Source organism: Plutella xylostella, chromosome 15 (genome assembly GCF_932276165.1).
Source record: "Plutella xylostella chromosome 15, ilPluXylo3.1, whole genome shotgun sequence".
NCBI classification, from domain to species: Eukaryota; Metazoa; Arthropoda; class Insecta; order Lepidoptera; family Plutellidae; genus Plutella; species Plutella xylostella.
The window spans coordinates 4,458,173-4,477,817 of NC_063995.1; the positions used below are offsets into that span (position 1 = coordinate 4,458,173).

At 39.9% G+C, this 19,645-nt stretch overlaps 1 protein-coding gene across 3 annotated transcripts in view; it reads right to left on the minus strand.

Annotated features, from left to right (window-relative positions):
• Positions 1-327: 327 nt before the first annotated feature.
• LOC105385393 (gamma-aminobutyric acid type B receptor subunit 1) overlaps positions 328-19,645 on the minus strand; it is a 111,265-nt gene continuing 91,947 nt past the window's right edge. The window contains exons 7-15 of one of the 3 annotated variants that reach the window (XM_048626115.1): positions 18,516-18,834; positions 17,690-17,831; positions 15,075-15,225; positions 13,202-13,442; positions 11,722-11,926; positions 10,108-10,364; positions 8,952-9,089; positions 7,388-7,460; positions 328-2,272 (exon numbers count right to left, since the gene is read on the minus strand). In XM_048626115.1, coding sequence (XP_048482072.1) covers positions 2,250-2,272; positions 7,388-7,460; positions 8,952-9,089; positions 10,108-10,364; positions 11,722-11,926; positions 13,202-13,442; positions 15,075-15,225; positions 17,690-17,831; positions 18,516-18,834 — 1,549 coding nt within the window. In that variant the 3' untranslated portion in view covers positions 328-2,249. Of the gene's footprint in view, positions 2,273-6,584; positions 7,461-8,951; positions 9,090-10,107; positions 10,365-11,721; positions 11,927-13,201; positions 13,443-15,074; positions 15,226-17,689; positions 17,832-18,515; positions 18,835-19,645 lie in introns of those variants that run through there. The other 2 variants (XM_038107768.2, XM_048626114.1) reach the window with 2 other exon arrangements.

The window sequence follows — 19,645 nt, forward strand, 5'->3', positions numbered from 1 at the left end:
AATCTCCATCCTTTGTTCACACGAGTGATTGTTCTAGACGTAGTGTTTACTTATGACATTCTGACACGAAACCCTTAGCAGTTTACAAACACAACACGGGTCTATATGCTCACACTAACTATGTTGTGTGAGACCGTGAGCAATGTAGATCTATTTCCAGAATATTCTATGTGTATGGTAACTAACTCTATTGAAATAAAACTGTATTGTTTCTAGGTACCTACCAAATTGTCATCTTGAAAGATAGATTACGTTATTGAATATTGAAGAGATATTTATCACTACGGGAAAATGAAAAATAGGTTGGAGGAAAATAATACAAAATAGTAACATTCAGATCAATCAATGATTCTTTATTTACATAGTGATGGCTATTCGGTGAAACATTGAATACAACCAAACTCAGAGATCACAGGAAAGTAAAGCCGACCAATTACCAAGCTTAACTATTACATTTTGCTAACTGACTAAGTTTTTCTAACTAGGTACAACACTATCCCGTCAAAGGAGAATTGTCGCAAACAACTATTCATAAAATCTAGTAAACAGTCGGAACAAAAACAACGAAGACAAATTTTAACATACTTGTTGAACAAATCAAACACTTATTGACCTTTCTCCACCGACGGAATTGTAAAGAAACTATAAAATTGATTCGTTTTTATCTGCCTTTAAAATTTTGAACGTGTTAACGTAGTATATAATATAAACTGTATAATTTATAATACAAACAATTTAGACAACAATTACGGCAATACTATCAGTTAGGTATACATTCTATGCAGTCAAATCTATTGTGACTAAGGCCAAGATCTTAAGACAGCCACTAACACAACTTGCACAGAGATCCTTCAAGGATATTTTTGTAAGAACAATAAAAAACTGTGATAAGAAGATAGCACAAGTGCCGCAGCAGCTCGCAATAAACAAGACAAGTGGCTGAAACTTTGCAAGTCGGAAAGTGTCTTACATTTTGTAACCATTCAAAAGTGACTCTGATGACCTTGGAGATAATGTTTATTTCCGTTATAACGTTTACAGTGTTCCTTGGAGCAAACATTAATGTATAATAGAGCGTCGTTTTTCCGGAATGTTTTCATACAGTTACGTAACAGAGCATGATGCGCTGGCGGAGGCCGCGCCGCCGCCGCCGCCGCCGCCCCGCGCCGCGAGCCCGCAGCCCGCTCTGTAACTACAGCCCACCGACTGCAGCCCACATTCTTCGCCAAACATGTAGATACTGTATCATTTATTCCCTACACATTTTATACGAAATTAAGTAAATGGCTTCCAATGGATTAGAAATATCGTTAACGACATTTTTTGATCTAGAATTTATATAAACAATTCATTCAGTTATTGATATAATAATTATAACACTACATACGAGTACATATCACTAATGTTTTGTCATCTACAATATCATGTAAAATTAACTGGCAGTGCTGTGACATATCTGTAAGTTTATGATTAGTTTTATCGTTAAAGGTGTAAGGTATATTTATATAGATAGGTAATTATACTATACTGAGTTGAGCCTAACTAACGAAGACTTTCGTCTTAAACTTATATAATTAGTTTTGAGAAAATTAGAAGTTACGAATACAGAAACTGTTTTAAAGTTTTGGCACCACGCACTGTACATATCTCTCCGTTTCACAAAGAGTGTCATGAGTCATGAGGTCACGGCTCCAGGGCAGACCCATTGTGGAGACGCAATGTGTATCTTGATTTATATTAAGTGATATGTCCTAGTAACTGTGTAGGTATAATAACATGCTTTTGATTTATTGAAATAAATAGGATGACGTTTCCATTTTTACGTAAGTATATAAAAGGACATATCGTAGAAACATGAAAGCTGTTAATAGTTCCTATGAAGAATAATGAGATACTATCTAATACAATTCACAGGTTTTATCATAATGAAAATTTGTAGATTATGATTCAGACTGGTGAATCAATTGTTTACCACATTGCTGGCCCTACCCCAACGGGGATGGACACTGTTCTTGAATCTAATCATTCATTATATTTCACTAAACGACACTTAAAACAAACCGGTTTCTTACTACCTAAAACGAGTCTAATTCTTAAACGAGCACAGTTATTCATCATAAGGTTCCTTAAACATCAATTGTCTAATTTATATAAGAACACTTTATTTCTTATGAGTTAACACATGCTTCAAAAATACTACAAAGAACGATTTCGTAGAGACAGAACCTAGTAATTATTCGCAGTTTGCCTCAGATGTGCTCATCCTGTACATCTGTCGAGAGAGAAAAAGAACATTTCAATTAGATTCAAATAATTTCAATGTTTACTTATACTTTAGTATGGGAATGAAAGTCTACACGCCTCATGTTCTTAGCATCTAGAGTAAGCATAAGCATGCATTTAATGAAAGCTCTATTTTAATGAATTTCACTTTGCGACTATTTTTCTACAGTACAAGTATTAGGTATTACTGTAATTAAAAATCAACAAAGCCATGCTAAAGCTTCAAACGACTTTTAACTTAAAGTTGGAAGGCAAGCGCTCTAAAGTTTACAACTAACTTGCTAGGTACTTGTGATGAACGATTATACGAATCAATAACTTCTATGAAGTATAGAATTGATTACTTTAGTTCCCTGAAGTTTAATCGCTAGAACTTTACATTATAACCCGAAGTGAGTCTTATAAGTAATCAGATCGTACATGTTCAGTATTAAATAATCGTTTATTAATATCGCGTAAACACAAAGATAACTAACGTAGACACATCAATAAATGAAACAACATTCATGCAAGGAAATCTCGTTATACGACACGTTTATCAAACATTCTTATTCCTAATTTGCGTTGCGTATTTTCTGTGTTATATTGGAGTGTTGTTATTTGCTGGAACACATAAATATATACATGACATTAAGGGCTAGAGGGATTTCTTTTCTAGGGTCTATTAACTTGATTATCATGAGAGGCTCTCGTGGAGGTCGTGACAGAGTGGAATGCTGAAGGAGACTTAGCGACTTGTGGAATCGAAACTTGCTGTGCTGTTTTTGGGTTCTAGTGGTTTTAATTTTTAATCACCCGAGTGACAGTTTGTATGGAGGTAACGTGGAGGTCGGAGGTGACACGGAGGGGAGGAAACTGACGGTGTAGAGGTACACAGGGCAGTGCCGACGACGGGGCGCGGGGGGGTGCGGGGGACATGCTGACGCCACACATTTATATAACCACTACTAGGGGACGGAACACTCGCTAACTACTTACGGTTGCACTATCAGGAGGTTAGCAGACACTCATTCGGGGCATTCAGGTACGAGTGTACTCAGCAATCAGGCTTACACATTTACGAACAGTACTGTTCATGACCACAAAAGGTTAGTGAAATGGTCTTTTTCTCCTTACTTTAATATGTAATTAAATATTTAACATCACAAAGTTTATGCCAATTGTGTTCTTAATAATATTATGTAGGTATAAAAGTACAATTTTGGCGCTATAACGAGATTTGACTGCATGAATACTATCTATTGAGTACCTAAATTGCCATTAAAAAGATATGCAAAACATTATACTGGATACAATAGCTTAAAGTGTAGAGTTGCATATCTATCTAAACTCGGATGGCGCGGTCAATAGCGGTCCACCCGAAACTAATCCAGCATACAAATAAATTGTGCCAATACAATAAATTTATGTTGAGTTGATTTGAAGAGATTAATGCTAACAAACATGATTATCAATAAAGTTAAATGCACAAAGATCAATCGTTGTATCGAATTTTAAACAATTAAAATGTATTATTTAAACGTGTTTGAGAATTTTGAATTGAATTGAAATAGTAATTCACACATGAAATGATCAAAGTGCGGTTTAACCTACATTATAAAAGGTGACCCACCTCGCTAAGAGTAATAGTCTAAGTCAGTCTAGTAGGATCTATATTAAAATGTGCTATTTAAAATACTTAATAACTCAAATTTAAAAAGTGAGGTAGTGTCGATAGGTAAAGTTAGTAATTGTAAGTAGATATATTATCGAGCGTTCAATCAATAAACTAGGTCTTGTTTCCTAACAACAAATGTAATCTTGAAACTTATAAGTATTAAAAGATCATTCAGTAAGTAACTAGGTATTACTGAGTGCCACTAGAACTAGGTAAAGATCTAGATCGGGACAGACGCTTATAGAGGTGACTGAACGTGTTCAATTTATACACTAAAACGGCATTTAAGGTTAGCCTCATGTACAATATGTACGTAGATAATTAAATGAAGACTGTACAATAAAATTCAAGTAATTACATACATATACATAGTACTTATACATGACCTGTGTGGACTTAAAATTTTACAAATGCACAATGCTCATAGGATTTTAAATAAATAACCTATCTACATATTTTATTATTTATAATTATTACGATTTCGATAGTACAATATATTAGTAGATATGAACTATTGCTAAGTGACTAATTTAATTATCTAGACTTAGAATTAATTTATAACATAATATAACATATTAAATAAGAGCTAAAAGAAAGAAAATGGACTGCATGATTCCTAGATGCTCAACTAAGAATAGCTTTTCGATACTAAATAAATTGCGAAATGCAAAGCTTTTCAAAAATAATTTAACTAAAACTATATAAGTATATTATCATAATGCTTTATGATATCTCATTATTGAAATTTATTCTTAAGAGACCTCTCATCCTCTTTATTGCTATAAATATGAATTCAGCTTGTCTCGAACAGCTTGCTCCGAAATATCATTATCATTTTTATATATTCGTAGGCACACATCGCAGTACCAACCAGTGAACTATTTACACTTGCCACTGTATACAAATTTTATCATTGCTATAAGCATATAGAAATATTCAAGGTAGATGCTAGCTTGGGACGTTAATGAATGGAACAAGTTATACGGGAGCTTACTCGAAACATACCATCTCTCACACAGCAATTTGAAAAGTGTTTCCATAAATGCAGTAGATACATAATTATAATATTAGGCTAAGAAACCTGGACCCTCTCAGGTAGCTTTGGCCCAGACTGTAGCATTTCTAATTTCACGTCGTTATGGGTAATTTGACCATTCTGTTAATTTTGTAAGGCTTTTCATTTATATAATTATATACAGCCTATATTCCTGACGCATTATACCTTCATGAATTCAGAGACTGAAGTTACAGTGAATGCTGACGCGGAAAATTTTCATAATAATGTGCAGTCAACTATTGCTCACAATTAGAATGACCGACAAAACAACAAACATATTAAGCATCAACAAATAAACACCCCAAGCCCTCAGGGGCACTGCCTCAAACACAAGTTGGCCCCAGGCGTTCCTGAAAGGGCACGCTAGCTTTAACCATATCCCGTTAACAAAAGTTTTCATTTAGATAAGATACCGTATGCCGATCAACCCTGTGGCGGTCCCTGGCTAGAGTGCAACCGTGATGCGTCAAGAATAAAGACTAGCACAATACATATGCAGCCTGTGGGTTCAAAGAGAAAAGAACTCCCGCTGATGTATGACGTCACAACAAAATATAAAGGACAATGGGCAGATTGGGACCACCCTCCAATAGCATTAAGACTAACATCGTTGGATAGGTCTTGTCAATAGGAATAACTTTTGCTATGGCAGCTTTGTTGTCACAGTTGTCCGTTCAGAGATATTTGACTTATAAGTTCCGATACTCGTCAGTTCATCTTACTGCTATTGGAGGCTGGACCACCCTCCAATAGCAGTAAGACGTATGTCGTTGGATAGGTCTCGTCAATAAGAATAACTTTTGCTTTGACAGCTTTGTTGTCACAGTTGTCCGTTCAGAGATATTTGACTTATAAGTTCCGATACTCGTCAGTTCATCTTACTGCTATTGGAGGGTGGTCCAGCCTCCAATAGCAGTAAGACGTATGTCGTTGGATAGGTCTCGTCAGTAAGAATAACTTTTGCTTTGACAGCTTTGTTGTCACAGTTGTCCGTTCAGAGATATTTGACTTATAAGTTCCGATACTCGTCAGTTCATCTTACTGCTATTGGAGGGTGGTCCAGCCTCCAATAGCAGTAAGACGTATGTCGTTGAATAGGTCTCGTCAATAAGAATAACTTTTGCTTTGACAGCTTTGTTGTCACAGTTGTCCGTTCAGAGATATTTGACTTATAAGTTCCGATACTCGTCAGTTCATCTTACTGCTATTGGAGGGTGGTCCAGCCTCCAATAGCAGTAAGACGTATGTCGTTGGATAGGTCTCGTCAATAAGAATAACTTTTGCTTTGACAGCTTTGTTGTCACAGTTGTCCGTTCAGAGATATTTGATTTATAAGTTCCGATACTCGTCAGTTCGTCTTACTGCTATTGGAAGCTGGACCACCCTCCAATAGCAGTAAGATGAACTGACGAGTATCGGAACTTATAAGTCAAATATCTCTGAACGGACAACTGTGACAACAAAGTTGTCAAAGCAAAAGTTATTCCTATTGACAAGACCTATCCAACGATGTTAGTCTTATTGCTATTGGAGGGTGGTCCCAGCTCCCATATATTTTTGCCCATCCTCTTTTGCTAGTTGTCGGGCGCGATTGTGGTTTTGTTATTTAGAAAATAAATGATGCTGCGATCATGTATGTACGTTATCAGAAAATTTACTAGATAGTTTAAAGTTTTAAACCCATTTTAGAATTCCTCTACAATTGCTCAGACAACACGCTCGATTCAGCGTTTCAACGCCATTTATGTATGAAAGAGTGTGAACGTTTCCACGCCACTTTGCAACAACAATTTTTACATTTTTGACACGAGTGGCATAGAATAGATTCGAGCGGCGACGACACTACAATATCAAAACTTTCGAGGAAGGCTCGTATGTACGGCTGGTATAGTTTTGTACTTAAGAACTTGAGCCGACATTTAGAGTTAACCGTCCCTAAAGCCCACTTTGGCTGTAGCTATTGTTGTGATAGCACAAATAACATTAGCGGAATTAGACTCCACTTACGCTATAGCGGTAACAGATATATGGGTGTTAATGGTAGTTCTAAGAGAAATAAAATAATCTAGCTCTACTAGTAAATTTGTATGTTCTTATTTTTTTTATCTATTCAGAATTTAAGGAAATAAAAGAGTTACTATTCGTGGCAAGAAGTGATCAGGCACATGCTTTTAGGTTGTCCCGTGGGTTTCCCAAGTCTCTCAGTAGTAAGTAAGTAATGAGGGAAAATCGGAAACTACATCAACAAGTTGCTGAAGGTGTATATAGGGGGCTCTACAGATAGCTCTCGGAGAAGTCGAGGTCGGACACGGAGGCGCGGGACGAGCGCGTGTAGTTGGTGGACGTGCCGTAGTCCGACGTGGCGGTGACCAGGTCCGCCTGCACCGTACCTGTGGGGGCCTCCGCCGCCGCCGCCTCGCGCTCCGCCACCTTCTGCTTCAGCACGCGGATGCGCTCCTCTTTCTGTGGACACACGAGGAGGTGTAGCTCGCTGGTGATGGTGAGATCGGGATCGTACATTGTTTTTTTGGTTCTATTTTTAAATTCATAGACAAATAACGCCTAGATAAATTATACGATCGCACAAAGCAGGGAATAGAGACAATGATAACTTTATGATTTTGAATACCACTGGAACTACTAACTACTACTCCCGAAATGAATTCATATTTTGTTTTATTCAGAAATGTAATTACACACCAACAATGGAGCGCTGTTCTCTCGAACTATAATTACGGCTTCTTTGTAAGTTCAAGACAATAAACTCACTGAAAGCGCTGTATTTTCACGTGGGTAGGTAAGTAGAAACTTTATTTCAGGACTCTTGACAAACATGATATTAACTTTGCCCAATTAAATATCTTTTCACGGAGCGGCACGTTATCGGACGCTTTGCAAGCTGGACGCGAGCCAAGTGGAGATAAAACTCGCATCCCTTGTTTTATAAGTACATAAACCGTTTGGTGCACGAAGTAGTTCGCTATGACAATCAGGAATGTTCCCCATTCACCAAATACAGACTGCGGTGTTTGCTCGCAGTTCCACGAAACGAGATTGAATTTTATTTAAGTTTCCCGCACTCGGCGCCAGGTGAGGCAGCGGGGGCGCCAAGTGAGCCAGTGGGGGCGCCCAGCCGCCGCGCCCCCACTCGGCGCCCCCGGAGCGCACCCGCAGCGCCGCAGAGACGTTCCCGATCAACTTTAGCACTGCGTCTGAAAGACACTCCATAACTCTAATCTAAAGTTTCCTCTTATTGATTGAAAATCATAATGACTTTCGAGGAAAAGGAAAATAATGAGCGCAGTTTATGCGAAACATCTTTTAATTAGAGCCGTATAGTTTTATCAGGAGTGTTTAAGGGTGACTTAAAGGGGCTGTATATTAGATTACTCACCGCCGACGGCGGCGGAGTATGCGAGTAGCTTTATAAAGTTATTCTCGGCAGAGCACCGCGCCTGAAACTGTACTGCAGCCACGATATACGTAGAGCTATGCGTCATCTAAAGTAACGGTAGCACGTATGAAAAGTTTGCGTTGTGTGATGGAACTGACATGAACGTGCCGCGGCTCCACCGGATGATCCATCTCTCCGTGTGTCAGGAAATAACTGGATACATATCTAAAATCTGCTCGGATATTCGGCCCGTGTAAAAAAGACAGCTTAACATTTTCGATTTGGCGAAAAATGAAAACACGAGTAACAGTAAAAGTTTTGGAACTCTTCTTCGTAATAAAATACCGTCAACAAATAAAAACAAACAAAATTGATAGTGTTATCGATCAATCGCCACGCAATGTCACCCCTTAGGCTGTTTTTAACAGCATGCGGATTTGATCACGCACGCGGGATTGCCCAGCACGCGTTCGTACAAGTATTCATTGTAACGCGTGGAATATGCGGGAAAATAGCGTTCACAAAAAACAGCCTTACCTGTGCAATAAGCTGCATATTACCTGTGCAATGAGCTGCTGCAGCTCCTCGTTCTCCTTGAGCAGGTCCCGGTAGCGCTCCTCGTCGGCCGGCGCGGAGCCCGAGCCCGAGCCGCGCCCGCTCTCCGCGCGCTCCGTCGGGTGACGGATGACCTCGATCACCTGCACAATTAAATAGCGAACTTATATCTGTAGCTGAGAGGTAAATAATAACAAGTCTACTTTTTTAAATCGTTTTTTATGGATTTTGATCTTTCAAATTCTATTCCGTGGTTAAAAGTAATATTACACTAGGCTATGATAAGGTTCCACTTAGAAAATCACCAAATTACTCCTAAACGGAAAAAAACTAACTTGACGCCTTCGCAATATTTAAGTAGGTACATTTAACGGCGCATCCGATCTGAATATTACCTAAAAACGTAAATATTTAGTTAAAATTTCCTATTGAATGTTTAAAAAACTATTATTATTAAATATGGCTATTTGGAGTCATCATTTTGTAAGCGGAACTGTTTCTTTTCTCGTGAGTGTATTATGAAGTGGCGTAAGGCGGGTTTCGGAGCGCCGAAGGAGATAGCAGATGTTCAATGGAAGCTATAATTATGAAGTTCTGACTTAAATTGATCAGGGGAGATGACTGATCGCCTCGATACCACCTGCACGATACCACTCCTTGTAACGTACATTGTAAAGTTAGCTATTACTTCAAGGTAAAGATGATTATTTAAAGTTATTTGGGCAAACAAGTTACAACGTACATGATTACATTAACAAAAAAAAGTTTTGACATCTTCAGGTCAGCTCATTGAACCTTTCATTGTTCCAGCACCCTCTCAGCTTGATAATGGTTCGGCAGTAAAACAAATAGCAATCTCGTTGTACCCAATTATATTAATATTATGCTCATTAAAGTGAAAACCGCAATTGTATTGAAGCCCTTGGGGGTCCATTAAACACGAAGGTTAACTTCGTGTAAATACTACCTACAATCATATAAATATAAAATTTATCGTCGTGAAATAATTTCCAATATAATATTATCATATTGGAAATAGTATTATATAGGCATATTCTATCTGTTCGGATATGTTTTTAATTCATGTTTTAACGTTTTATTTAGTGTTCCACTGTTTCACAGAGACTAAAACAAATAATCACAAAACAAAACACAACCAACCTTCGGCACAAATATGAGCGCCATACTAAGGAAGCAGCAGAACACGATGGCTAGCGACACGAAGGCGAAGGCGGCGTCCTGCTGGCTGGCGATGACCAGGATCACAGGCGCCGTGATGAGGCACAGCACCACCACGTTGTAGATGCTCATGCCCACGTAGCGCGAGTCGTTGATCTGGCGGACCTTCACTGAGCGAGTCTCATACGCGAGGAATAGCCCGAAGACTAGCACTAGGCCTTTGTAGCCGTACATCACGCCTGGAAAGAGAACGGTGGTTAGGTGGCTTTCATCTTATCGAGTAGGTGACCATGGTGAATGTGGACCACTCAGATAGCGTCAGTTGCTGACTGCTCCTTTCCTGCATTGTGAGGTGTGAGGAACTTTCAAGACCACACCAAGTGTTATTACTACGCAGGCGTATTTATGGATGGAGAGAGCGCCGTCAAGAAGTTTCAGAATCCCTGTTTTATTAAAAACATGAAGGTTACATAGCGGTTACACCCACAAGATGAAGTGTGCGTAAGCAGCGGAAAGTTTCTCAAGAAGCGGATAAAGTAATCCCATCCATTATGCCCACATCACATCTAATCAAAATAATAAAAATTATTAAAGCCGACGAAATTTCATAAACGCCTGTGGGGTGGAAAAGTTTACCAAGAGTAAATTACTGTTTGCAAAGTTTGAATTGAGTTATTAAGACTCGTTTTCTTTAATGAGAACTGATGCAAACCTTGACGTAATCTGATTAGTGCGTACCTCATTCATTAGGGTGAATACCTAAGTAACGAGTGTATCGAGTTAGAGAAAAACAAGCAATCACTTTAATAGTTTCGCTGGCCAGAATATAGTATGAGAAATAGTGCTCAATAAGGTGTGTGGAGCGACTTACCTCCACACACCTTATTGAGCACTATTTCTCTAGTTAATTTGTGTTTTGCGTACGTAGCGTTGTGGTGGTGAACTGCTTCGAGTACCTAATTTACCGATGCAATCGATAATTAGGCCTATTCATACCGCAGCGGTGTCCGGTACTTCGATGAGTAGCGGTCTACTTCGGTCCCATCCTAACTAATATTATAAATGCGAAAGTAACTGTGTCTGTCTGTCTGTCTGTCTGTCTGTCTGTCTGTCTGTCTGTCTGTCTGTCTGTCTGTCTGTCTGTCTGTTACTCTTTCAAGCCAAAACTACTGAACGGATTTGAATGAAATTTGGTATACATACGGTCTAGACCCTGGGAAAGAACATAGGCTACTTTTTATCCCGGAATTCCCACGGGAAAACTTTTTAAGGCGAAGCGAAGCGCGCGGGAACAGCTAGTTATTACCATATATGTACGTTTTAACGCTACCCAAAGCTTTAGCGGATACCGCTGCGTTCTGAGTAGACCCATTTCATGCATTAACAATAATGAATGAAATGTTGTTTGTTCGACGTATTTTTTAAAATGTATTTGTCGATGGAATTAATATTACTGTACCACCATTTCACAAAGGCAGTTTATTTCACCATTCCTTCACTATGGTGAAGAAATGGTGAAATAAATTCCTAGAGTAGGTATCATTTCCAACAGGTCTGTGCGTAATACAGTATTAAAAGTGCATCATCATCACTCACCGAGCCACACAGCATTATGCTCGCTCTCGCAGTGCTCGAGCTCGGGGCGGATGTGCACGTCGTCGGTGTGGTGCCGCGGCGCCTCCAGCGGGAAGGTCTCCACGCGGCGCCGCAGCGGGTCCCGCGCCTGCCACGCCGTCAGCAGGCACGCGTCTAGGGCGAGGAGCCCGCCCACCATGGAGTATAGCTTCCAGCCGTGCCGCTTCTGTGGGATAGAGTGTTGGCGTTAGGAAATTGTGGAATCCGTGATTCATGATATTACCATCACCAGCAATGAAAAAGTTCCAGTGGCATATGGAACGTCAATGGCAGGTGGCAACTTTTTTATTGGTCGTGAGTGTATACTTAATTAGCTATTAATTATTAGATACTGTGATCTCTAATCTAATTGTCATGGGAGTTAGCAGAAAAACCGGAAGTACCCTATATCACTAATGAAAGGTTGCGTTGCGTTTTTTTTTTTTAAATAAAGAAAATCTGTTTCTTTATTTTCATTGATAAATACCTATCATGAATTAATCAATGTATATCCTGTAATGTTACGTTTATGTACAAAAGTGGTGTTCATAAATTTCAAATAATATATTGTAAATAACATACAACTTTTCATATGTTGCATAATATCTATATGACAAAAGCACGCATTATGTAAATAACATTCCCGCAGGATCTGCCTAATCACGCCGGCTAATGTGCTGAATGCCCGCTGATTGCTCATCTGTGAATAATGCACTCGGTAATTATTTTACATTCCGCGCCGTTTGACGTTTCACTTTCGCTTCTGTAACACCACCGGGGTCGTTATCACTTTTTAATATGATTGTATACATATACACAGTATACAGGGTGTTGGCAAAAGTGGTATAGTAAGTCGAAAGGGGACTTTCTAAATAGCTTATGTTCTACGACTCTCGGAAATTCACGAAAACAATAACAACTTCCTTGGTATAACACCACCACTTTAACGACATCCTGTATAACACCACTGGGGGTCTTTATCACTTTTTTATATACATAATTCGTCTAATGTGCTGTAAAAGGTTATGGGTTTGTATCTACGGAGGACACCCATCTTTTTGTTACCTCTTGACATCGAAGTAAAAGGAAAGGTATAAAAGGGTACTGCAAGTAGTAGTTATTCCTTTTATTTGCCAGTTCACCGAAGCAGCTAAGTGAATTGGAAGATATTTCTGCACTTTTGTGTAAAAATAATGACAGGAGGTAAGTATTTCTTAGATATAAATAAAAGGTCATGGAAAGTTAAGTAGAAAATAAGTGAGGAAATATTTTTTGTACTTTTGAATAAGATCAATCAAGTTATTAAAAATTAGTAAGTAGGTAGTTTAAAGTTTGTGTTTTTTTAACAGATATCGTTAGCCTTCAGAATGCCGAGGCGTTGATCCACCGCAAGTGTCTTATTTCCCGGCACACAAGCGGTCAAATACACCAAAACCTCGCATCACAAACTAATCCAACCAACCTTCGACTCCATCTTCGGCTTAGTCGTATGTCGATGCACTCGCCACACCTTCGTGAACATGGCCCCGTAAGCCATGGAGAAGCCGGTGGCCAGGAGCCAGGCGCGCGCTGCGCAGACTGCGGAGAAGGCGTCCGGGTTGACCCAGCGCCCGTCCACGCCCAGCGCCACCGCCGCCGCGAAGCACACGCAGCACCCACACAGCATCACCGTGTTGCACGCCGGGTGCGACCATTGGATCACTCTGGGGAGTAAGGACTGATTGAAGCTGGTTGTTTATGACGTTTGTAGTAGGGACAAGTTGGTTTGTTATGTCACGGTGTTGCACGCCGGGTGCGACCATTGGATCACCCTGGGGAGTAGGGGCTGATGAGGTTTGTGGTAGGGAAACGTTGGTTTGTTATGTCACGGTGTTGCACGCCGGGTGCGACCATTGGATCACCCTGGGGAGTAGGGGCTGATGAGGTTTGTGGTAGGGACAAGTTGGTTTGTTATGTCACGGTGTTGTAGGCCGGGTGCGACCATTGGATCACCCTGGAGAGTAGGGCTGGTGAGGTTAGTGGTAGGGATAAGTTGGTTTGTTTTATCATGGTGTTGTAAGCCGGGTGCGACCATTGGATCACACTGGGGAGTAGGCGTTGGCTCGTTATGAAGTTTGAAGTGTCCCACGTTGGTTTGGTTTGTCATGAGTTATTGTTAGGCCTTGCTAGGTGCCATACTTTATAGATGGAGACATAGAACAACGCGGGCTCGGGTATGGAGAAGATGTTTCATTATTACACTGTGAATAAATATACGCTAAATAATAATACATAACGTTACGTTCACTTCTTCACATTTGACATCGTTGATTTTGGCCTTACTTTTTATACCTTATCGAGTATTAAATTTATTATTTCCAAATAATAATCTTGCCAAAAATAAAGTTGCAATTTTTTTATGAAACGCTTTTCCGGATATAATTTAACTACATGCTGATGAAAAAAACGTGATTTTAAGTAAGTTTTTCCGCAACAGATTGTAGTCAGTGAAAAATACCATTATCTTGTCACTTCAAGCCATAAACGCAACTTAGAAATATTTACAGACTCCTCGAATATCAGAAATTCGGAATTTAACGACTGCCACGATCTTCGTTCGCAATAAAATACTCGTAAACACAGACACACATAAAATGTAACTGCAGATAAATATTGGAGCCAAGACGCTTCGCTAGTATGCTCCGAATAAACTTGATGAAAGAAAGATGCATTACGTAAATGTCTATCAGGGCGAACTTTTGTTTTATTTGTCGTTAACTTGTGGATGGATTACGGTTCAATGGGTGAAGTAAAATAAATGTTGCTAACGTAGTTTCCTTGAAAAAGGCAGAGCTATCTTTCGCTTTACAGGAAGCGGATGTCTGCTGACGTACGATGTCTCTGCAGTTTCCTTATTTATAATGTGAAAGCTTACATGGAAAGCGTCGTGTAAGCTTTCATGTTATATTTCTTAGATTATGAAATAGTAGCGAGATACGATTCATACGATCTCTGTCGAAAACTCATTTATTTGAAATATATGCAATACAAAAATAATACTGATTTAGGTACAACTTTTGCCCCGTATATTCACTGGTCATTCAAAGGTCACACACGGGGGCAACCTACGATGCACAGCGCGTCATGCACCCTGCGGCCTGGGTTGAGCTGCATCCTGCACACACGGGGGACGTACCTGCACACACGAGGTCGTACCTGCACACACGGGGTCGTACCTGCACACACGGGGTCGTACCTGCACACACGGGGTCGTACCTGCACACACGGGGTCGTACCTGCACACACGGGGTCGTACCTGCACACACGGGGTCGTACCTGCACACACGGGGTCGTACCTGCGGTGGCGGTGCATGACGTTGAACACGATCAGCCCGGCGGCGGCCAGCGAGCCCGCGATGCACAGCGCCGTCATGCACGCGAACAGCGGCAGCGACACCGTGCGCAGCTCCGTCACCACCACCGTGCGGTCCGGCGGCACCTTGCCTCCTGCGGGGGAAGATCAGTGTTAATCACATTAAATAATGTAAGTAAACTGTTCATATAAAAGATTCATATAAAGGGATATGATTTGTACTTGAAGAAAACGTGAGTAATCGCCTTTGAGCCTACAATAATAAATAGGTATACTTTTGACATCCCCGTCATCCCGTATCCATACATCCCCTTTCAGCCTACAATAATTAGGTATATATTAACACTTTTGACACACCTGTAGTCATAATAATATGCCCAAGGAAGCAAAGACGTAAACCCCGTCATCCCCGTATCCATACAAAAGAGGGAGCTGGCTCTTCACGGTGGAAGTGTCAAGCTGCCAATTTGCCTCCTATACATTGTTAGGTGGCGAACGCCGCGCCGTGTGTGGGGATGCCAAATTGCCAACGTCAGCTGCAGACTGCGAGAATAATCGGAACGTGCGACAAGTTCCTTTGATTGGTTTAGGTAGCAATATAAGTTTCTATAGACCGACGAAGCTTTAGAATTGACAGCCCATAATTTAAGTTAGGTATTTTGCTTCAATCACGCCGGAACACTTCACTAAATATGCATAATATGTTCCGTCGTTAGTAGAAATCGACTCAGGGATAGGTTTTACTTAAATAGATTTGAAAAGTAGGAGGTGAAAAGCATTACGTAAATAGCCAAGTTTCATAACTCGAATATCGAAGCACGACCGAACGACCTTAATTTAAAAGATATAGCAGGTAGTTGCATTCAAGGGTGAACTAAAAAAGAGTTGGCCTCGACCGCACGAAACCTGAATATTCCTCCAGTCACATTATTACACAATTTTACATGCTCGTAGCTGATGGTAATCGAAATTGAGCCTGGATCACAGTTAAAACACCATTTACGTCCAAAGTTTCAGCGATATAGCTTAAAATATACACGAAGTTCATTGTCATAAAAAAGATAAATTATGAAAGCGTTTCCAAGTAATTTCTTACGAGGAAACCGCAGGCTTCTTAGAAATTCGCTAAAATGTTTTCTTATACTGCTTACACGATGGAAATTACAGTGTCTAAGAAATATATTCATAAGAACATAATATTTCTACCTACTTACTGAATATTATGACCCAAAAATATCCTAGCTAAGCTGTTACTAACATTGGGGCGGTCGCGGGTGCCCTTAAGCTAAATTGAATTGCGTGTATCTCCGCTGGTATCTTAAATTTATTTGTTAGAGAAATACCATTTTTTGTTTCGTTTTGTGAACGCGATATTCAATTCATGTCAGCAAATGTCAAACTATAGTTGTGTACATATTCTAGTTATACTTATACTAAACTAGGATGCGTCGGTTGAGCGCGGTAACGATTCCGGCCATCGCTATTGCCGGGATTACGTGTAATCCATTAATTTCTCGTTAGGTACTAAGCCATATTATGTACTATGTTGCTATTGGTTAACATGACCGTGAGGTGTAATAGTAATTAATTGTATTTACTCCTACTTAGTAGCAACTGAATCGGAGAATGAAGTTACTTTAAGTAAGTACTTTAAGTAAGTGCTTTAAGTAAGTTCTCTTGATTTTTTTGTTGCTCAGTTTTTTGGGTACATTGACCAGACGAAGTAGAGTTAACTGATAAAATTGCACTCTGTGCTAATTTGTGACTAAGTATATTCACATTAAACTTATCTGTATTTTTTAATACACAAAAACTTTTATAATGCGAACTAATCGTAGTTAAAATTTTGTGCCACTTTTTCAATAGTAATTTATAACGTCGTCGGAAATCTTACTGCACTAAAAATAATTTATTAGAAATTGAAGTATTAAATGGAGCTTTTTCAGCTCACCTGTGCGTTACAGTTGTAAATGTATTGCTCGATCTATGTCACAGCGTTCAGTCGAGCTATAGTAAAAGCTACTCTGTAAAGATACCACCGTGTTTTTTTGTGTAATCCGCCAAGCTGTGTAGGGTGTTCGAAAAAGGCTAAAAGGCCAAAAGAGGCTGACTCAATTCATAATTTTGTAGAACCTTTACGACATGCAAATTTCATAAAAACTTCATTGAAAGCACGTATTTGAAACCCTCAAAATTTACCCTAATAGCACTACTATTACTATCCCTTCTTTTACTTCTTCTATGTTGTACACACCGCTCACTCCAAGTAGTACAATGTACTCACCGACCCACCGCTCGCGCTCCAGCCACGTGAGGTTGTCGGCCTGCGTGTCGTAGTAGCCCAGCTTCACGTAGTGGTTGTCGGACAGTTTCTCGATCTGCGTCCATCTACCACTATGTTGTACTCACACCACTCGCTCCAAGTAGTACAATGTACTCACCGACCCACCGCTCGCGCTCCAGCCACGTGAGGTTGTCGGCCTGCGTGTCGTAGTAGCCCAGCTTCACGTAGTGGTTGTCGGACAGCTGCTCGATCTGCGTCCATCTACCACTATGTTGTACTCACACCGCTCACTCCAAGTAGTACAATGTACTCACCGACCCACCGCTCGCGCTCCAGCCACGTGAGGTTGTCGGCCTGCGTGTCGTAGTAGCCCAGCTTCACGTAGTGGTTGTCGGACAGCTGCTCGATCTGCGTCAGCGCTATCCGGTCGCCCTGCGACGAGAACGCTACCAGACCCTGCGTGAGAAGTCAATGAATCATCATCCGATAAGTGGGCATTGAGATGATAAAGAGTTAATAGATATTATGAAGTGTAAAATTTCCTAAAACTAAAACCGGATGACGAATCCAATGAACACGTGTTTTAGAGTATGATACTAAGTAGGTACTTCTCTGCTAAATTCAGCATGAGAATTTTCAATAGTCATGCAGACTCTTATCTTTCTTTTCAATAAATACAGATATAAAATATATTCACGCATATGTGAGATCTTACATTAATTATTCTCGCTGAAAGGCTTCGCCGGGGTTTCACATGGTTTCAGGGAGCACCCCCTTGACTCGTGTAAGTTTAGCGAAGAGTTTGCTCACGACAGGTAATTTGTTACCTAATACAGCCCCGCGTCATAGTGACTTGCACCAGCTATGGCTCCATGCCGTTTCAACTAATTTATGCCTGAACGAAAAATCCACTGCAAATAGCCAAAGGCCTTTTTTCAATAGTGAATATTTGAATAGAGTTTTTCAGCCCCGAAGTTATGTAAAAACTATGCAGAGTTTTATTTATGTATGTTGGTAAATGTAGTAGGAATATCATGCATGACTAGATACCGCTGATATGTTGGATTTTATTTACATAAAAATATTTCTTAGCACATACTTTAGCTTCTGAGAAATATGTAGAAATCGAGTTATACTCACAGACACTCCAAGGAAAGACGTGGAATTGATGGCTTCATAAATATCATCGGCAATTTTCTTGTTCGTATATGTAAAGTTCTTGAGGCTGAGACCGCTCTTTGCCAGTTTCTCCATAGTTTTATTGAATGCTGCGGGAAAAGATTTAGTTGTTGTATCATTTTCGATATTTAACCTTATGTAGAGTGGAATACAGGGTGTTTTACCTAATGCGACTGCCCAGACTGCGTCGTATGCTAGAGGCGCTTCTTGATATCCTTCCGGGAAGCGCTCGCCGTCGATGTCGTAGCCGGCCTCGCGCAGAGCCTCGTTTAGTCTGGACCTAAGGAAGTTTATTTTTATATGTAAACTAGCTGTTCCCGCGCGCTTCGCTTCGCCTTAAAAAGTTTTCCCGTGGGAATTCCGGGATAAAAAGTAGCCTATGTTCTTTCCCAGGGTCTAGACCGTATGTATACCAAATTTCATTCAAATCCGTTCAGTAGTTTTGGCGTGAAAGAGTAACAGACAGACAGACAGACAGACAGACAGACAGACAGACAGACACAGTTACTTTCGCATTTATAATATTAGTTAGGATGAGTTTCAACTTCCGAGCCAACCATTCCAAACACCCTCTACCTACAAAAGGCGCTGAATCCACACACAGATGTTTATTTTTTGTGTGTAAAATGTTTAAATATGTAGGTGGGTTTATTTTCTTATGCGGAGCTTTGTTCTACTTTCCCTAATGGCTATGATAATGTTTTTCATTAAAGGGAAATAAGTAATCTTGTTAAAGTCTGCGCGGGAAGAGATAAATAAAGCGGCTTCCCAGCAATGTACCTAAAAGCAATTTTGTGTTGCTACCGTCACGGAGCTGAATTTGTTGCTAAAGACTTGGCTTATACCTCGAAATTTGGTACGTCACCGTCGTCGTCCTTTACTTTTCTTATTTTATTGAAATAAAGCGATTTATACTATTAAATTTTTTCACACATCGCATCATAAAAGCTCTGCAATAATTTTCTTTATATTCTTATTTTATTTCATATCTTACTTAATTCACTAGCGCTGAGTAAACCCAATTGCTTTGTCACGACGGATATGTACGAGAGAATTGCAAAAAGAAAAAAAAAGAACAAAGATAAGTAAGG